Raw genomic sequence first — 18,267 nt, 5'->3', positions numbered from 1 at the left:
AAAGGATTGAAAATGACGACGGACCTAGCTAGTGCTGTGCTGCTGTCCAGCGACAGCCCAATTTTTTTTTTTCTTTCCTAGCCGCAACGGTGGGAAAGTTCTAAACGCACATGTAGTGCATGCAGCGTGCAGGAGAAGATGCGTCTGCACGACCAAATTGAAATAATCTACGGGCAACGAGCGAGGAGGAGGATGAAGAGGGTTGGACGACGGGTTGCAGTGCGGGAGACAAAAGATTCAGAGAAAGGAGATCGGATGGCCAACAACGCGACGGTAAACATTGGTCGCCACGATGTGTCTTGCGTTCAAGAGGGAGAAGGGGCCACCTGCCTGTACCCGCCACACTGATCCATGTGTGACGCAGCGCCACGCCCCCAGTAAACAAATCCACCACGCACCTCTCCTCTCACCTCGCTCCTCGCTCGCTTTCCCTCTCCGGGAGTGGAGTGGTTGGTGCTCAGGGTGGCCTGCCAATAGAGGCGGGGCGGAGGAGGAGTGTTCCGTTTCTCCTCCATGGCCTCCTCTCCTCGGCTCCTCGTCCTGCTCCTCGCGTGGCTGTGGCTGTGCTGCGTGGCGGCGGAGGCGGCGGACACGCTGCAGCAGGGGAAGTCGCTGTCGGCGGCGGAGACGCTGGTGTCCACGCCGGAGGGGGTGTTCGAGGCGGGCTTCTTCCCGCCGGACCCCAAGCAGCCCTCGCGGCTCTACCTCGGCATCTGGTACCGCGGCATCGCGCCGAGGACCGTCGTCTGGGTCGCCAACCGCGCTGCGCCCGCCACCTCGGCGGCGCCGTCGCTCGCGCTCACGGACACCGGCGAGCTCCAGGTCCTCGACGGCGCGGCGGCCAACGGGACGGCCGCGCCGCCGCTGCTCTGGTCCTCCAACACCTCCCGGGCCGCGCCGCGCGGGGGCTACTACGCGTCCCTCCTGGACTCCGGCAGCCTCCAGGTGCGCAGCGACGACGGGGCGCTGTCGTGGGACAGCTTCTGGCACCCGACGGACACCATCCTGTCCGGGATGCAGATCGCCGTGCGGGCGCCGGGGCCGCCCGGCAGGGGGGCCTCCAATGAGCGGATGCTCTTCACGTCGTGGGCCAGCGAGACGGACCCGGCGCCGGGGCGCTACGCGCTCGGCCTCGACCCGGCAGGCTCCGGCCAGGCATACATGTGGAGAGACGGCAAAGACATCTATTGGAGGTCCGCTTCTTGCTTCTCAAAATACTTTCCCGTTAGGCCATCGACTAGTTCAGAGTTGTAGCTCACTGCAGTACGGTACCATCTCTTGGTGGTTGTGTTCCTGCTCGGGGGCAACCCAAGATCTTTGTTTAGGAAATTTTGTTCAAATTTCCTAAAAAAACTGTTTAAATTCGGGTAGTTTTGATTGGTCAGTAGCCTAGTTTGCTTGTACTTTTTGTTGCTAATCCCGTGCTAGCTGCTTCAGTCTGTGGCAACTGGCAAGCACCTCCAGCTGTTGGCTATTCCCAGTTGGTGGTAGGGAATTTCGAGCATCTCCATTTCATGGGTGGTACTCATATGTATACCAAAGATTTCTTTTGTAGCTTTGTTTTATTATATAAGATGACGGAAAGGACTGAAACTAGCCGTTTGGAGAAGGAACCCACAAACTTCTCAATTGCAAACAAGTACTCCGTATATTTTCTTTGGAGAAATGTTACCCAACCTCTAACTTGTAGTTCGTTGCTGGTGAGGACTGGCTAGTCAGTCCCGATTGGTTAGTCATTTGAAAACGTTTAACAACAGTTTCTTGATAGAGTTGTGAGTTTGTCACCGTACCCCTCTCCCCCACTTTTGGTCAGGATTGTACCTATGTTATACTGTAGCTCAAGTTCCATAGATTTGAAATACTATTGTTCTTACATGTTATTAGAAGGGCATTTGGACAAATCTGAAAGAACAAAGTTATCATGGTAGCTATTAGTGCCAAGTTTCCACATGAAGCCCTGATACCTATGTGTTGAATAGCCTGATTGATACTGAAATGTTAGCCACCATCAAAGATAAGTACCAAGGAAATAAAAGCACATGCTAACAGAAGCTGGGAAGAGAAATGAAATGGAACTTTCCCAGTACAGGCAGTAGCTTCTAATAGCAGCGTAGCTACTTGGATATTGGCTTACAAGATGATTGATTTTCCTATTCAGAAAAATGGTTGAATATATCTTTGCATCATATAGCATAACTTGATTTGAATCCTTTAACAGATCAGGACAATGGAATGGGGTGAATTTTATTGGGATTCCATGGAGGCCACTCTACCTGAGTGGGTTCTCACTGTCCAGTGATCGAGACTTAGGACTACACTACACATACACTGCAACAAACACATCTCTGCAGAGGTTTGTTGTTCTGCCAAATGGCACAGACATCTGCTACATGGTTAAGAACTCAACAAAAGAGTGGGAGACTGTCTGGCTTCAACCATCAAATGTGTGCGAATACTATGCTGTATGTGGTCCAAATGCGAAATGTACCGTGGGGCAAGATGGCAAGGCAAAATGCACCTGCCTGAAAGGTTTGTCTTCAAAAAATATTTAGAATACAAATATATTTTTGGATAATAAATGGTGTCCTGCAAGCAAAATAGGTTTGCAGTTTCCAATTTTGAAGGTATGGGGAATAAGAGCTTGAAGTAGAACATGTGAATTATTTAGCTGTCCTGCAAAATTTGCATTGGTTCATGCAAATTTCCTGCATCAAAACATTAATTATTTCTTGATTGAAAAGTTATTATATAACACCCTATTGATTTAGCCACATATTCCAACCTTTTAAAAATTGTTCATTCAGAAGGGGTCCTTGACGCACGTACTTTGATTTTTGTTTCCTAATCATTCAACAATTTACTATACAACTTCAGTTAGAAACCCTAGTAAAGGAAGACATGGAGTCCTTTCATCTTGACACCTAACTTTTTCCTACATGCTTACAAATTAAATATCAACTACAGTCTGACTTCAAAATTTTGATTTATATCAATAGGTTTTCAGCCGAAGTTGTGGGGCCAGTGGAATGCAGGAAACTGGAGTGAAGGCTGCACCAGGAACCCACCTCTCGGTTGCCAGGTCAACCAACCTGGGGATGGATTTCTTCCTATTGGAAATATAAAGTGGCCTGATTTCTCATATTGGATGTCTACAGTGGCGGATGAGACAGGGTGCAAAAATGCCTGCTTGAACAACTGCTCATGTGGTGCCTATGTTCACACAACTACAACAGGGTGTCTAGTCTGGGGTGACAAACTAATTGACCTCCATGAGTTGCCAACTGGGGCATATACCCTAAACCTGAAGCTTCCTGCTTCTGAGTTACGTAAGTAATGATGATGAACCCCAAAAAATGCACTGACTGTCTTTAAACTTGTCTCGTGGTGTTGTATAGATCCCTATACTATTAAAATGTACACCTAGGCCCCAAAATTTCTTAACTGTGTCACTTTAGGACTAAATCAACCCAACTGGCAAGTAATTACAATTTACACATGTGGCACTCTAGCATGAAGCCTGAGAGAGATCCCCATCCTCTACTGCATCCTCGTGGTCGTTGCCTGCTATCGTGTATGCCATATTTCAGGTGACGTGTTTGTTTGTCACAGAGTTAAGTTTGTGCTGATTAGGGTGGTTTGGACTTCAAGTGGCACACTTAGCAAGTTTAGAGACTTAGATGTGTATTTTAAGAGTTTAGATACCTTAGATGACTTAGATGACGCTGCAGGACAAGTTTAAGGATTGCTTGTGTATTTTACTCTTTCTATATTCAACACATTTAAAATTTTATGTTTATGCCAGTTTTTTTCTGTCCTTGATAAGCAGGAGTACATCACGCAGTTTGGAGAATAGCCACGATAATATCTGCTGTGGTTCTTTTCGTTTTGTTAGCTTGCCTTGTTCTGTGGTGGAAGCGTGGCAGAAATATTAAAGGTAAGGTTCCATTTTACATATCATTCATGTGGAGAGATTCCTGTAGGTGCTTGCTACTGTTCATCTACAAATATTTTGAATGTGCAAAATTAATCAGATTTTGGGCGCAACACTTATGATTGTGCTAATAAAGGATAAACCTACCATTGTGTTCAGACATGTTGGATGGTTGATTTCCACCAAAGATATTAGAGGCTTTAGTGAACCCTATAACAAACTAGTCGTTGGGGCTCGGGATCAAGCCATCTCCTTCATGACTATTAATATATTATTAATCATGATGAATCCATGAATTTTGCTATGTGATTGCTCTGGGAAAAAAAATTACCACTGTCAGTTATTTGAGGTATTCTCTAGCCAAGGTCACACAGATCATATCTTTCGCTTGCAGGTTCATCAAAATTCAGCATAGAAAAAAGCTTCATTTTGTTACAATAAGGATCTTTTTAGAATGAAGTTTTCAAGTGGTGACTAACAATCACTGTTCTGGCCAAGTGTCATAGTTAGATATGCGATTAGTCAGGTCTTGCAGATATTAGAAAATTAAAACCTGTGTTATAATGCTGTTGTAAAAATTCGCTAAAATGGTGTGAGCAGACAGTTTCAATATGAATCCTTAGGGGCATGCATGACGCTAACTATGATTTTTTAGCAGATGCAGTGCATAGAAGTTGGAGGTCAAGGCAGTCATCTACCTGGTCCCAGCAGAATAGTGCCATGCTAGATATCTCTCAGTCTATTTGTTTTGATGATGAAGTGGAGGATGGAAAAAGTCATGAACTCAAAGTATACTCCCTGGACCGCATAAAAGCTGCTACATCCAATTTTAGTGACTCCAACAAGCTTGGAGAAGGAGGATTTGGTCCTGTCTATATGGTATGTTAACTCCCACAGATAGAAGTGACCTTTGTGTTAATGCTTGCTGTAATTATAATGAATATCATGAACCACTGCAGGGAACATTACCTGGGGGAGAAGAAGTAGCCGTGAAGAGGCTTTGTAGGAATTCAGGTCAAGGCCTTGAAGAATTCAAGAATGAGGTAATACTTATTGCAAAGTTGCAGCACCGCAATCTTGTAAGACTACTAGGATGCTGCATACAGAGAGAAGAGAAGATCTTGGTGTATGAGTACATGCCTAACAAAAGTCTAGATGCATTCCTGTTCAGTACGTATCCCCTCATGTTCCCACATATCTCAATTGCCCCTCTGAACAACAAATGTGCTGATTAAATTGTGATGACTGTGGATGGACAGATCCTGAAAAGCAAGGGCTTCTAGACTGGAGCAAACGGTTTGATATAATTGAAGGCATCGCTAGAGGGCTGCTATATCTCCACCGGGACTCAAGGTTACGTGTTGTCCACCGGGATCTCAAGGCCAGCAACATCCTCCTGGACGCAGATATGAACCCCAAGATATCAGATTTTGGGATGGCAAGGATGTTTGGCGGTGACCAGAACCAATTCAATACGAATCGTGTCGTCGGCACATTGTATGCACAACTCAACAGACCAGAACAGGAACCACACCATTGCCACCTAGTTATGACAACTAACTGGAATCTTGTTTTTTGCAGCGGCTACATGTCTCCTGAATACGCGATGGAAGGCATTTTCTCGGTGAAGTCCGACGTCTACAGCTTCGGAGTCCTGATCTTGGAGATCATCACAGGAAAGAGGGCTGTGAGCTTCCACTATCATCAGGACTCCATGAACATCGCAGGATATGTAAGCGCATCGCCTGTCCAATAACCCTATTTTTGAGGGGACTCGCATTCCATAACCAAACAGGCATTTCACATTCTGTTTCTGTGCTTGATGCCTGACTTGGCTACCATTTCTTCTCTCAGGCATGGCGACAGTGGAACGAAGACAAGGCTACGGAGCTGATCGACCCGCTGATACGGGCATCGTGCTCAGTCCGGCAGGTCCTGAGATGCATCCACATCGCGCTGCTCTGCGTGCAGGATCACGCCGACGAGCGCCCCGACATCCCCACCGTAATTATCATGCTGAGCAGCGACAGCTCGAGCCTCCCCAACCCGCGGCCGCCCACCCTGATGCTCCGCGGCCGCGAGCTCGAGTCGAGCAAGTCGAGCGAGAACGAGCAGAGCAACTCCATTGGCACCGTTTCTATGACGCAGCTGCATGGGAGGTAGAATAGTACTGAAGCCATGACATGGCGCCTCTCTTTTTTTTTGGCCTTTCTGATTGTTGATAATATGTGCCGTTTGGTGTAGATTAGCTTTTATTTCCCCCTTTTTTTACGGCGGCGGTGGCGGATTTATACGAGAAAATTGTATTTACATGACACGTAAAAAGTGGCAATGATATGAGTTATTGAGTTCTGTAAAATTGAATCACTGTACAGTTGATTGCAGTCAGTTACCAACCCTGGGGATCAAGGATCTAACCGCCGCGTCGTGGTGGTAGTGGTGGCAGTCGCAGGGGCGGAGAGAGGGGGGGGGGGGGCGGACAGGGGCCTGGCCCCATGAGCCCCAAATTTCCATTACAAATTTAAATTTTGATTAAATTTTTATAGAAATTTATATGGTTGACCCCCCTAACAATGAAAAAAACGACATCCTGGCTCCGCTCCTGGGCAGTCGCAACAAGGCTGCTTCGCTGACCGAGAAGCCGCCATGGTCGGCAGATGTTCCAAACCCCGGGGCGAGGGCGCACGTGCCCGCCCCGCGTTTGTTTTTTTTTTTGCTCCTCGGCGACCGTCGCCGCTTGACGTCCCCCTGGCCGCGTCGCGACCACACGATGCCGCACCGGTTGGTCCGCCGGCCTCGCGTCGCCGCCGCGATGCCCCTGCTTCTGAGGTAAGGATGGATTCGGATGTCTATTCGAATCTCAGATTTTTGGTCATTTTTCTTCGATTATGGACAAATAAGATATAGAATTTACATAGTAAATTCATAGCCTTGTATTTAACATTGATCTTGTAAAGATTCATAAAAACTAAACCTTAAATTCATCATATATATTCTCAAATAATAGATATAAAAATTCGAATACGGATCGGATACGGATACGAATCTTTTTTCACCTTTTTAATTGTAGGGAGCAAATAATACATAAAAAAATTTATACAAAATTTTATTCTTATGTGTAATAATATGATTGATAATATAAAAAAAAGATTAGCATAAAATTTTAAATATATATATTTTAAAATATCAAATTTGTTTTAAGAATTCGGATGTTTAGATCCATCCCTATTCTGAGGAGAGGAGCCACGTCTCGGAATAGTAGTCGGTCAACCCTCATGTGCGGGGGAGTGTTCTGCGGTCGCAGCTGTAGCTTGGTGGTCTCTTATAGCATCTAGACTAGATTGACCCTAGCACAACCTGATACTACTAGTTTGGGCTTTATAGGAGAGAAATACAAGCATCTTTTCTCTAATCTAAAAAACGAATAAACACATGAACCTCGCCTTACACACCAGTTTTACTCTCTTTTTTTCATTCCGCGTATCAGCAATGTTTAAAGATTCTGCACGACGTAAGCTGCACAACGTGCGGTCAATTTAATGATCGGTGGTAACGTGTGCTACCCGTACCTATTTCCTGTTGCTGATTGTGTGTATAATACTACTAGAGTATCTAAACATGAATGAATAAACAAAAGATGAAGCTCGCCGCGTCAAATGCAGAACTGTTTTTCACGTTTCCTTTTGTTTGTTTCCGAGTTTTGGTACCCGGCCGGCCGGCCCAACGCAAGTTTTAATATGCTGATGCAATGCATCGAGGCAATCTGCAGCGGCTGTCGGGCTCCGTCCAGCAGACCACGAGCCATTGGAGACCCCAGAGTCCAGTCGCCAGCCACAAACCAGGGCCCAGGCAACAAGCAGCTAGCGGCCGCCAGTTGGAAGGGTCGCCGTCGTCGCAGGTACAGATTCGTTTTGTTCTCTACATAGTCTGGCTTCGCAAAACTGTGTGCACCAGAGGAGAATCTAGATTTACGGTAATTTTACTGTAGCAATTTAGTATCTAATCACGATCTAATTAGGTCTATTAAATTAATCTCACAATTTACAAACAATTGTGTAATTAATTTTTATTTCATCTAGATTTAATTTTTCATGTAGGTGTCGTAACATTTCTTTTAGAATTTTAAATTTTAGATCTAAACAAGCCCCGAGCAGAGCTGGGGCTGAAGCCCACATAAAACCCCTGCTCCTTTTTCTCCCCTCGGAGACGCGGCCACGCTAGTACTAACCTCCGTTCACGAATACTTATCAACTTTGACTTTACTATTGCTATTTTGACCGCTAATTTTTTAAAAAGTATCCAGTTAACGAGAACACTTAGAGTATCATTGTATTTTGTGTCAAGAATATTTTAAGTATGACACAAGTTTAAAATGTCATAACAATGAATTTATGAGAAAATTGAAAGTCAAATTTTGAATAGTAAAATCAAAGTTGTCAATTATTTGTGAACAGATGAGAACCATGTCCCTTCTAGAACCCTCCTCCCCGACCACCTCTCTGCGGGCGATGCTCCGCCTTACCCTTCAGCCCTAAATCTCAAATCCGCCGGCCGCTTACGTCCCATCGTCTCCACCCGGCTTCCGGGGTGAACGGATCCTTGAAGGAGGTAAGATCGATTTTCGTTGCTGTTGATTCATATGCGTCGTCCACTCGTTCTCAAATAAACACTGGATCTGTACTAGTTCTTTATTAGCCTCCTTCAGGAATTCTAGTGTTAGGGTGCGGTTGATTCATATGCGTCGTTCTCAAATAAACATGGGATAGATCTGTACTAGTTCGTTAGCCTCCTTAAGGAATTCTAGTGTTAGGATGAACTTCACATTCCCGTTTGTCCTTTCGTTCCTTTCGTTCATATGATAGTATTTTTGTTTCAGATAGATGTTTGTGCTTTGATTTCATCGGAAGAGATGGTAACAAAATTTCTCTTTTTTTGCCGAGTAAAATGCGCCACCGGTCCTTAAACTTTTTCCGGTGTGTCATCCCGATCCACAGGCTTTTAAAGTATGTCATCCCGGTCCACAAACTCCTAATGGGTCTCTAATCAGTCCGTAATGGGTCCATGTGGTCTAATCTTTACTCAAAAATCCCCCCGCAACTTTCTTTCTCGATAGAAACATCCCTCCACCAAAAATCAATTTAATCTACTGATCACGTTCTCACAGATCACGTTCGCTCGCTGTCGCCGCCGCTTCTTCTACCGCTCGCGATTGTTCCCGTGCCCGCACGCGACTCCGTCTGTCTCCGAGGGCACGACCGCTCGCTGCCGTTCGCCAGGCACGGTGCGGCGCTCGGCTGCCATCTAGCGATGAGCGATAAATTCATGGCATCCAAGCAAAGAGCAAAGAGCAATTGTTTACAGTTGGGATTCCGGTGTATAGCGGTGGAGACTGATTGTTTACAGGTCGTGCAGCTATGGGACAAGCTGGAGGCTCAACGTTCGATCATCGACCCTGTTCTTAGACAAATTAATGATCTTAGTCTTACCTTTCAAGAATTTTCCTTTTCCTTTGTTAGCAGAAATTGTAATAAGGTAGCACACTTTCTAGCTAAGCAAGTTTCAGCATCGCATGACTCGGAGACGTGGCATGTAACTCCGACATGCGTGTATGACCTAATTATGCTTGAGGCTTTGGCCGGCTGATAATGGAAGCCAACCAAGTCACACACAAAAAAAGCAAAGAGCAAAGCGATCACGCATGCCAGTCGGCTGCATCTAAGCAATAAATTCCTGCAATCACGTAGCTCCGTCGTTCACGTTCCCTTCCCACCGGTAGCAGGCTGCTCATCCAGTGATGACACCTGACATCCATGGCACAACGACAGGACGAAATACCAGTATTTTGATAACTAAACAAGAGCAAATATATAAATTGCATCAGTTGGAAGGAAAAGTTAACAGAATTAGATCTCACTTTTAACCATCTTTGTTCAACCAACTAATATAATAAAGATGCTGATGATCTTAACATAGTTCATAGAGGTAATATCTTAACATGGTGCATAGATACTGATGCGTTCTAGCATTTCATTAACTACATATTATCACGATGGCCTTCCTCTTCCTCTTCCGCTTCCACTTGTCTTCTTGGCAGCTGTCTTCACACTTGTGGTTGCTTTCCTCTTCTTGGCTAATGCAGTCCGGCCTGCAACTGTGCTTGTAGTAAGCGGAATTGGTCGTTCGACTAGCTGGTTAGATAGGATAAATGTTGGATCTGGTAGAGGCCCTTGAGGTTGTGACAGTGAACTCTCTAAAGTTTCCTGTGATAGAAAATAGAGCCAATGAAGATTTCATGTTAGGAATAAGACAACAATGAATATATGAGTTAAATAACTAACCTCTCCAAGCATTTGAGAAAGCACTGTGGTACTAGCTTGTGTCAAGTCTTCAAATGGTGGTGGTTGAGTGGATGAAATGTTAAGTGGATTTGGAATCTCATTTTCAGTGACTTGCTCAGAAGGTACCTGATCAGCAGTTGCTCTCATTGCTTGTTCTTGTGCCTCTTTCTCAAGTGTGGCTTGCGTTCTGGCAACTAGAGCTTTTGCATCTTCTGTAGTGAAGCCCCTTCTTTTCAGGCTGCATCTAGCACTATTATGACCAGCTTCTGAGCAATGCTTGCAATGTATTGTGACACCATGCCTAGTCAACCTTGGGCCATTTTTCCCTAGTACCTCATGTGCCTGCTTCTTCCTAGCCTTTAGCTTTCTTGTTGCCTTTAGCTGTTGTACTAGCATCAACATCTCTCATATGTGCTTCATTCTCAACTGCATCAGCAAATGTCTCCAAGATGTCTTGATCCCCATCCTCCATTTCATATTCACTGTCAAAAAATTCATCACTATTGTTGTCTCTAGGACCACTTGATTCACCTTCAGTGGTTTGGAAACGACCCTCTTTTCTGAACACTGGAAGCTTCTCACAGACCTTGTTACCCACATGTTGCACTTTAGGAAGTTCATCAACTGGATTAGCAATAATATCGTCCCAATTAACTCCAAAGGCGCAGTCATCATGATCAAAATACACTACAAAATTTTTGATCTTGCTCACTATGGCAGTCATGGCATTGGTGTCTTTGTCTTCTAAGATGATTCTAAGACCATCTGATAAGCTTTTATCAGGTAACAACTAATAAAATTTAAGCATGTCATCCTTTTGGTAGCCTAATTGTTGTACAAAGTCATCAAACCAGAGCGGGGACCATGTATCTGCCTCCAAATCATCAAAAAAGTCCACCTTTCCATCAACATATCTCTTTAGATTACCATGACCAACAAAAAAACCCCATGGTGAACCTCAACGGTGAACTGATCCCCGATGTCACCTACATGACCAACACAAAATGAAGTGATTACATATAATGAAAAAAATTGGATGGCATGCAGTTACATATAAAGCAAAAATTTAAGTGATTACAAATACAACCTATCAAGAATAGTAAGTCGATAGAAATATACTATGAGTGAACAATATACAAATGCAACCTTTGCAATAAGTTCATTTTATCTTTCAGTAGAAAATTCGGTCAGTGGAACAAGACGGGAAGACTATAAAGCTTCAAAATAGTCAGACTGTTGAGCTATATTTTTTCTTTACTCAACATACGTGCATGTTTTGCTGGCTTTGAGATGTGATGCTGTTGCAGCAATGAGGATATTTGCAATGGATAGGTAATAGGTTCACATGTTGCCTGACATTTGCAAGGGGTCACAAAATAATGATGGTGTGATTGAATTTAAAAAACAAGATTACATGTTGCCTGACATTTGCAAGGGGTCAAAAAACTAATTGGTGGAAGTGCCGCTGTGGATCATAAAGCAGCAAAAAAAAGACATAAATCAACAAAAAGGACATAAAACTAATTGGTGGAAGTGCCGCTGACATTTACACAGGTCTCGTCCACCTGACCTTGGCGAGGACGCCCACGCCTTGCGCCGGCGCCGACGATGTGGATCATAAAGTAGCAAAAAAAAAGGCATCACTAAACTAAATCCGTAGCCAGACTAGCAGGATGCATGCATGCCTTCGTCGATGACATACGCAATAGAGTATACCAGCCATACAGATAATTAGGGATGGAGGAACTTACTGTACACCGGCGCATGATGCCCTTTGCCGCGCAATCGCGCCACCATGCTCACTCAGACTGCCCACCTCGCCTTCTCGCCAGCCTGATCGCTGGATGGCAGTCGAGCGCCGCGCCGTGCCTGGCGAACGGCAGCGAGCGGTCGTGCCCTCGGAGACAGACGGAGTCGCGTGCGGGCACGGGAACAATCACGAGCGGTAGAAGAAGCGGCGGCGGCAACAATCACGAGCGGTAGAAGAAGCGGCGGCGGCAGCAAGCGAACGTGATCTCTGGGAACGTGATCGGTAGATTAGATTGATTTTTGGTGGATGGATGTTTCTATCGAGAAAGAAAGTTGCGGGGGGGGGGGGGGGCAGGGGGGGTTGAGTAAAGATTAGACCACATGGATCCGTTACGGACTGATTAGAGACCCATTAGGAGTTTGTGGACTAGGATGACATACTTTAAAAGCCTGTGGACCGGGATGACACACCGGAGAAAGTTTATGGACCGGTGGCGCATTTTACTCTTTTTCGCCTTTGCCTTTGAACCGAACAGATTCCTAGGGAGGGGAGGGGGGCAGCATGAGTGTAAGGCGGTTCGCGTATCTGGTAACGGACGACGTCAACCTCCGCCAGTTTCTGCTGCGTCGCGTTGACATGTCGCGCTTTTTCTTTCGGAAACGGGAAAGCTTTGTGGATCCACCGCCATTGGAGGAAGGTCGCCTGCCGCCCCCTGCAATGAAGTTCATGCCCCCCTTATCCAATGGCAACAAAGGACGACGTATGCATTTCATGCTCATCCCCGGTGACGACGACGGCATCGTCTCCAACAGCAGGACCGATGACAAGATTGTAGCTGCCGACCAGATGGGGCGCAATCTCCTCTATGATTCAGGGTACCACACTGTCCGCACTCTATGCAGTCTCACCACCCCTAAGTTACTTGTCACCCATCTCCCTGACTGTCGGCGGCAACCTCTACATCCTTGATGCCGTCTTGCACGGTGACCGCGCCCACTGCTTTGATGGCATCATGTGCCACGACCCCAATTCCATCACCAACATTGATGACTGGCTGCGCGCTGTCATCGCCGTCCGCGAGAACTTGTACTGCGAGTCTCTGCCGCCGCCGCCGCCCTACGTCCACACCCATCGCATGGATGGAGACCCTGCTCATGTCACCTCGCACGCGGTGGTCGGCAACTCGAGCATTTGGATATCCAAACCAAAGCTGGGCACACACTCATTCGACACGGTGAGCCGTGCGTGGACCAAGGTTGGTGACTGGGCGCTCCCATTCTATGGCCGTGTCCACTACGTCCCGGAGCACAAGCTCTGGTTTGGCCTCTCGTGCGGGCATGGGGAGGATGGTGCCTACATGTGCACATCAGACCTCACGGTGACGCCTCCGACTGCATGCAATGTTTGGGGGAGGCCTGCAGAGCCAGAGTGGGCCGACAAGTGGCATGGCAGAACCTGGAGTGGCCAAGGTGCACAAGATAGGATGACATGTTGATCCACTATGGTGGTGTGCAGTCCCTCCCGATGTTGACAGACCTTGGGGGCATCTCAGTGAGGTTCGAAAAACAGACGCTGCAATCAATTTCGCTTTCACCAGATGAGAGTCCAAACCAGAGCTTGTGCTCTGGCACGTACTGGACATGGCCAAAGAACGGCAGTGCCCAGTCACCAACCTTGGTCCACCTGTGGTTTTCCGTGTCAAAGGAGTGGGTGCCTAGGGTGCTCTTGGATATCCAGATGCTAGAGCCTCCAACAACTGTGTATGAATCAACATGCTCGGCCTCCCCTTCACAGATGATAGAGCGGTTGGCGTGGATGTAGGGAGGTGGTGCCAGAGAGTAGCAGTGCCAGTCACCATCATACATCATGTAGCTGTGAAAGCAATCGTTGGGGTGGCTAAGTCTGGAGGCCGTGTCGAGGATGTAGAATTTGTTGCCAACGATCAAGGAGATAGGTGAGCGCTTTGGGGAGGTTAAACTGGGTAACGAGCGGATGGAGGGGGATTCCGGGTCATAGAGGAGGGCGCGGCCTGTGAGTTCAGTGACGAGCACCCTGTGGTTCTGGTTCATGCCCCTGCTGTCCCCGCCAACAAAGAGCATGAAATCCATATACCCATTGCCCACGTTGCAGATGGGAGGATCAAACTTCATTGTAACGGGAGGGAGGCGGCCTTCCTCCAATGGAATAAGCGGCCGTTGCAACGTGCGGCCCCAGAATCGCGAAAAGCGAGCTCCCACCCGTGTAGATGTTTAGGATAAAAATTTTGAAACGAAATTTTACTATTTTAGAGTATTAAATAAAATCTATTTGTAAAATTTTTTACACGGACGAATTGTAAATCCTGAGATGAATCTAATGAGTCTAATTAATTCATAATTAATTTATGATTGACGGATGGTTACTGTAATATCATTGTTGCAAATCATAAATTAAGTAGACTCATTAGATTCGTCTCACTATTTACAATACATCCGTGTAAAAAATTTTGTAAGTAGATTTAATAATAATAATTTACTAGGTGCAGTTCCGCGCAGCTTAAAGGTCCACGGCCGTATCGCGACCCCGTGCGACGCTGCACCCGTCGGTCCGGCCCTCTCGTCGCTGGCAGCCGTGACGCCTATGCTCTGAGGAGAATAGTACGTCTCGCCGTCTCGGAATAGTAGTCAGTCAACCCTCATGTGCGGGCGAGCGTTCAGCTGTCGGCTGTCGCAGCTGTAGCTCGGTCTTAAACATACATACTTACTCTGGTCCAAATTAAGTCGTTTGATTTTTTTATATCAAATTTGACTACTCATCTTATTAAAAAAATTAAATAAATACAATCAAATTTAAGTCATGCTTGAAGAACTTATATTAATAAAATAAGTCACAACAAAAGAAGTGACATTTTATACAAATTTTTTAATAAAACGAGTGGTTAAATTTGGGGTCGAAAAAAATCAAACGATCTATAATTTGAAGCGGAGGGAATACTAGATTAACAAGGGCAAGTGACCCGATCCATACTGTTAAACTATCTGCAAAATAATCATAAGAGCGATTCAAACTAAGACCGTGTTTAGATGTTTCGCAAAAAAATTTTGCAATGGAATTTTGCGAATTTGAAGTACTAAATGAAGTTTATTTACAAAACTTTTTGCACAGATGGGTTGTAAATCGCTAGACGAATCTAACGATGCTAATTAATCCATAATTAATTAATAATTAGCGGATGGTACTGTAGCATCACTGTTGCACATCATGGATTAAGTAGGCTCATTAGATTCGTCTCGCGATTTACAGCTCATCTATACAAAAAGTTTTATAAATAGACTTCATTTAGTGCTCTATGCATATGTCGAAATATTCGATGTGATGTTTTTTTTGCGTTTACGGGTTTATGGGGTGAGAACTAAACATGGCCTAACCGGAGCATTTTGTGGGCCGGGTTGAACCGGAATTTCGTGCTCGTGCGCTGCGCTACGTCCTATCACAAAGCGATTCCCGCATGAAGCTCCTAGCTCCGCCGCCCCCTTCGATTGTCGAGCCGCCTCATTAGGGCCTTAGGGTTCGAGGTTGTCGGGTTTCAAGGTATAGATGTTCGCCAGTGGTCACTGGTCCAATCGACGGTGGGGCTGGTCGACACGGCGGCAGGGGCACCACCCGCCGAGGTGGCGGGGATGGTGGCACGGGAGGTGGAGTGCGGTGATTAGCGACGGCAGTGGTAGAAGGCAGCAATGGAGGCACCGGAGGGGGGGGGGGGGGGGGGTCGGATCTAGGAGAGCTGAGGGAAGGCAGAAGAGTAGCAGCTCTGTAACATAATTTTTTTGAAAAACCCGGCAGGAGAGCTGCGTAATCATATAAGAAGGAGAAGCAGATGTTTACAAGAAAATGCTAGATATTACATAAGACAAAAAGACTCACACCCAACCCTAAAGAAACAGCAGCTAAACATAGAAATTAAGATACACTCGGCACTCTCAAGACAGCTTGCCGTAAGCCAAGCTCCTCCTTGACGAAAGCAAAGACCTGTGCAGGCGTTTAATCTCCTTCGAAAGCCCTTCGATTCCTCTCCTTCCATATGTTACAAGCCGTATACATTAGCTACAGCCTGCGTTCGAACTTCGGCAGATTTTTAAGGGAGTTCTTCCACCAGTCCTCAATCTCCACTCCTGGCTAAGGTACTTGCACAATCCATGCTGACCAGTCCCTCACCAGGGACCAAACTTCCCGTGCGTAAACGCATTCGAAGCACAGGTGCACAGTCACAAGGTTGGCAAACTGGATCACACGGCCAGCTCCTCTTGGTTAACTTGTCAGCTGTGAGTATTTTGCTTTGCACCAGAAGCCATATAAAGAATTTGTGTTTTCCTTCTGCATGAGCCTTTCCGATGTCGTTTCCTTGAAATGTAGCACCGCAAGTCGCTGAAAGTGACGAATAGACGGCCCTAGCTGAACCTACGAAAAGCTCAAACTTCTTATTTAGGAGAGAAGTACCAGCATCTTTTGTCTAATCTAAAAACAAAGAAACACATGAACCTCGCCTTACACACCAGTTTTACTTTTTTTTTAATTCCTCGTATCGGCGGTATAATGTACTAGGTTTGCGAGAAGCTAGAACATCCCCAATGATTCTGCACGACGTAATTAAGCTGCACAACGCGCGGTCAATTTAATTTAATGATTGGCAGGAACGAACGTGCTGCCCGTACTAGTATTTCCTGTTGCTGATTGCGTGACAGACGTCTCTATCTATCTAAATCTAAACATGAATATAAACAAAAGATGAAGCTCGATCGTCGCGTCAAATGCAGAACTGTTTTTCACGTTTCCTTTTGTACCCGGCCAGGCCACGCGCCAACCGGCAACCGCAGTAGGCAGCTGCCGCGCGCGTCGACGTCGCGCTCGCGCCAGGGCGCAGGCAAGCAGCTAGCGGGCCCGCCAGTTGAAGGGTCGCGTCGTCGCAGGTACAGATTCGTTTGTTAAGAAAATTGCCTATTTGACACTGAAAAGATGGAATTTGCTCATTTGACATCGAAAAATTAAAACTTGCCTATATATTCACATCTGAAAACTTTGTTGCCCATTTGACACTGGGTCCACTTGTGTTAGTATCTGCTGTTATAGGTGTGGGGCTGGCTGCGCCAAATGACAAATGTCATTTTCTACCGAACTTAGCTACTGTTCTTGATGATTAAGATCATGCAGATTAATAATGTATTTTTTAAAAGCACCCAGGAGCACTGGGGAGTCATGTAAGATTTCTGAATGTCCACGCTGACCAAACTCAACATAGACGAGGCTGTCCGAGTAGTCTCGGAAACACGCTATACCGAAGACGCATACCACCACACACACGCACACACACCCAGTACACACGCACACAGCCTCGATACCCAGGTGCGGACAGGGGCTCGAACCCTCGCCGATACGCTCCCATCAGCGGGAGTTACCGCTGCGCCAGAGAGGCGCATCCGCAATAATGGATTTCCTGGTTGCTTCGTCGGGGAACTGGCGGCCAGGTGGCAAGCCGGCTTCCAGTACGGGAACAACGCTCACCTGTGCGGCGCCAGGCTGCCCGCGCTCCGCCCGTGCACCCCGGCGAACCTCATCGATGCCGACCGGCCGCAGCCATTCAGCGCCGGTATCGCGCCGCAGGTCACGGCCCCCGGCGGCGGCGGCGGCCACGGGCACGCGCCGTCGACCAAGGCGCTCGCGACCGTGGTCGTCGTCGCCGTGGCCCTCCTCGCGGCCACGGCAGCCGGCCTGCTCGCGCTCCCATGGCGCCGGTGCCGCACGCAGAGGGTCGCCGGGGGCTCGCCACCCACGGCCATCGGCGGCCCCGAGGCCGCCGCGGCGAAGGCATCGTCGGCCCGCAAGAGCGCGTCGTCGGCGCTGGCGAGCCTCAAGTACTCCAACGCTTGGGAACCCCTCGCCGACGCACGGGGCGGCGGCGCCGCCGCGGGGCTCGGCTTCTCCGCGCAGGACGCGCTAGCCCAGAGCCTGCGGATCAGCACGGAGGAGGTGGAGTCTGCGACGCGCTACTTCTCATGGCACCCCATGAACCCCCTCCGCCCATCACACACTCCAGCAGGCCGCGCCCCTCGCTGGGGTGCTCTCTCTCCCCCTCCCCCCCTCCCCCCCCCCCCCCCCGGTCGCGTACCCTGCCGCGAAAGCCGCTGCGACGCGCCCGAGCGCGCCTGCGCAAGACACCCTTCTGCCGCCGGCGGCGGCAGGAGCTCCGTCTCCCCAGCGCAAGCATCAGCCAT

General features: G+C 47.4%; 3 protein-coding genes across 8 annotated transcripts; 1 reads left to right on the top strand and 2 right to left on the bottom strand.

The window, feature by feature from the left end:
* Window positions 1-205: 205 nt before the first annotated feature.
* LOC120690875 (G-type lectin S-receptor-like serine/threonine-protein kinase B120) lies at window positions 206-6,290 on the top strand. 5 transcript variants are annotated; one of them, XM_039973778.1, is made up of 9 exons: window positions 206-1,193; window positions 2,219-2,529; window positions 2,997-3,326; window positions 3,827-3,934; window positions 4,590-4,810; window positions 4,891-5,101; window positions 5,191-5,428; window positions 5,513-5,663; window positions 5,786-6,290. In XM_039973778.1, the coding sequence occupies exons 1-9, from the start codon at window positions 514-516 to the stop codon at window positions 6,092-6,094; spliced, it is 2,559 nt and encodes an 852-aa protein (XP_039829712.1). In that variant the 5' UTR covers window positions 206-513; the 3' UTR covers window positions 6,095-6,290. The 5 variants fall into 5 exon arrangements, with proteins under 5 accessions (XP_039829712.1, XP_039829686.1, XP_039829678.1 ...); XM_039973752.1 differs by having other exon boundaries at window positions 305-1,193; window positions 3,824-3,934; window positions 4,587-4,810; XM_039973770.1 differs by having other exon boundaries at window positions 313-1,193; window positions 3,824-3,934.
* A 3,566-nt stretch (window positions 6,291-9,856) lies between these two features.
* On the bottom strand, window positions 9,857-12,233 carry LOC120690923. 2 transcript variants are annotated; one of them, XR_005682048.1, is made up of 3 exons: window positions 12,021-12,233; window positions 10,270-11,255; window positions 9,857-10,191 (listed from the first exon to the last, which is right to left on the bottom strand). XR_005682048.1 is itself a non-coding variant. In XM_039973840.1 (2 exons), the coding sequence occupies exons 1-2, from the start codon at window positions 10,669-10,671 to the stop codon at window positions 9,976-9,978; spliced, it is 618 nt and encodes a 205-aa protein (XP_039829774.1). In that variant the 5' UTR covers window positions 10,672-11,526; the 3' UTR covers window positions 9,857-9,975. The 2 variants fall into 2 exon arrangements, 1 of the variants encoding a protein (XP_039829774.1); XM_039973840.1 differs by lacking the exon at window positions 12,021-12,233 and having other exon boundaries at window positions 10,270-11,526.
* Window positions 12,234-13,466: 1,233 nt separating this feature from the next.
* On the bottom strand, window positions 13,467-14,197 carry LOC120690919. The gene has a single exon (XM_039973831.1). The coding sequence runs from the start codon at window positions 14,167-14,169 to the stop codon at window positions 13,519-13,521; it is 651 nt and encodes a 216-aa protein (XP_039829765.1). The 5' UTR covers window positions 14,170-14,197; the 3' UTR covers window positions 13,467-13,518.
* Window positions 14,198-18,267: the final 4,070 nt, after the last annotated feature.

Source organism: Panicum virgatum, chromosome 2K (assembly GCF_016808335.1).
Source record: "Panicum virgatum strain AP13 chromosome 2K, P.virgatum_v5, whole genome shotgun sequence".
In the NCBI taxonomy this organism is placed as follows: domain Eukaryota; kingdom Viridiplantae; phylum Streptophyta; class Magnoliopsida; order Poales; family Poaceae; genus Panicum; species Panicum virgatum.
The sequence above is the reverse complement of the archived record's forward strand: the minus strand, read 5'-3'. Positions and strand labels throughout refer to the sequence as shown.